The sequence below is a fragment of the Temnothorax curvispinosus genome, unplaced genomic scaffold, assembly GCF_003070985.1.
Source record: "Temnothorax curvispinosus isolate PA1 unplaced genomic scaffold, ASM307098v1 QBEX01006578.1, whole genome shotgun sequence".
Taxonomy (NCBI): domain Eukaryota; kingdom Metazoa; phylum Arthropoda; class Insecta; order Hymenoptera; family Formicidae; genus Temnothorax; species Temnothorax curvispinosus.
In genome coordinates, this window is record NW_020216358.1 from 1 (window position 1) to 1,086 (window position 1,086).

Sequence of the window (1,086 nt, forward strand, 5' to 3'; positions counted from 1 at the left end):
TTGCATTACGCGGTCTGCACATTCGTGCAGATTCTGCGTCTGAGTAAGAATCAGAGTAGATCGGAAGTGTGCGAGATAGAACCTGTCTTTATCAAAGATGAGCCGAGATTCGTTCATCGCGGTATACTCTTGGATATCTCTCCCAGAGGACGCGTACCGACCTTGGAATACCTTTTACACATTATTGATCTATTGTCGTCATTTAAAATCTCACATTTGCACCTCTACTCCAGACTTGTACAAAATTGCGACTGGCAGCTTTGCTACTCCAAGTCCGAGATGGTGACTCTAGATAGATATTGCAGGTACAATTACACGTTTATAATTCTAAGGATCTATTATTTTCAAATGAGAGATTTTCTATTATTTCTATCATTTTACACTGTTCTACTTTCATTTATTTTTAATAACTAGCGGTCTTTTTACATATATTATATAGTCTGTGTTTTGAGTGAAAATAGATTAAAATTTTTGTATGTTATGTAATATTTGGAAATTAATATTTCCAGGGATCGCCATTTAGATATAGTCCCAACATTGGACGTCGATTCTAATGTCAGCCAACATCACCTGATGCAAATGTGGCCTATCTTTCAAGATTTGCTCGCAGTATTCCCTAGCTTAAATTATGTTCACGTAGGCCCACGATTAACCACTTTGTTGGTGCAAGCTGACAGTTTTGACTTGAGCGTATCCGTTAACGATACGCTCGAAACGGACATGTCGGAAGTATTCAAGTCTTACTCGTGCCTTCAAGAACTCTGGCATATCCTCAATTTAAGCTCGAACACGACTCTACTTTTATGTTCCAATAGTTTACATTCCAAATCCGAGTTTCACAATATTCCTACTAATATCGTATTTGTTGAATACGGATTTCAGGTAACAGCAACATTTTTTTCATAATATATTTACGGGGACAATTATTCAAATAAAATTTGCAACACTTACTATTGATATCCGGATGTTACAGGCTGATTACGATTTCTCCGAATGGACGGAACCGTTCAGATTAGCGGGCGGTAATGTTTTACCAAGCTCTGGCACAGCTAGTTACAATAGTTTGGCGGGATGTCCTGCGTCGAC

At 38.3% G+C, this 1,086-nt stretch overlaps 1 protein-coding gene across 1 annotated transcript; it reads left to right on the forward strand.

The window, feature by feature from the left end:
• Window positions 1-6: 6 nt before the first annotated feature.
• On the forward strand, window positions 7-1,080 carry LOC112456008 (the record flags this gene model as incomplete). The annotated part of the gene is made up of 3 exons (XM_025018280.1): window positions 7-305; window positions 510-882; window positions 974-1,080. Coding segments are annotated over exons 1-3 (506 nt in total), but the record flags the coding sequence as incomplete, so codon positions are not given.
• Between the last annotated feature and the right edge of the window lie 6 nt (window positions 1,081-1,086).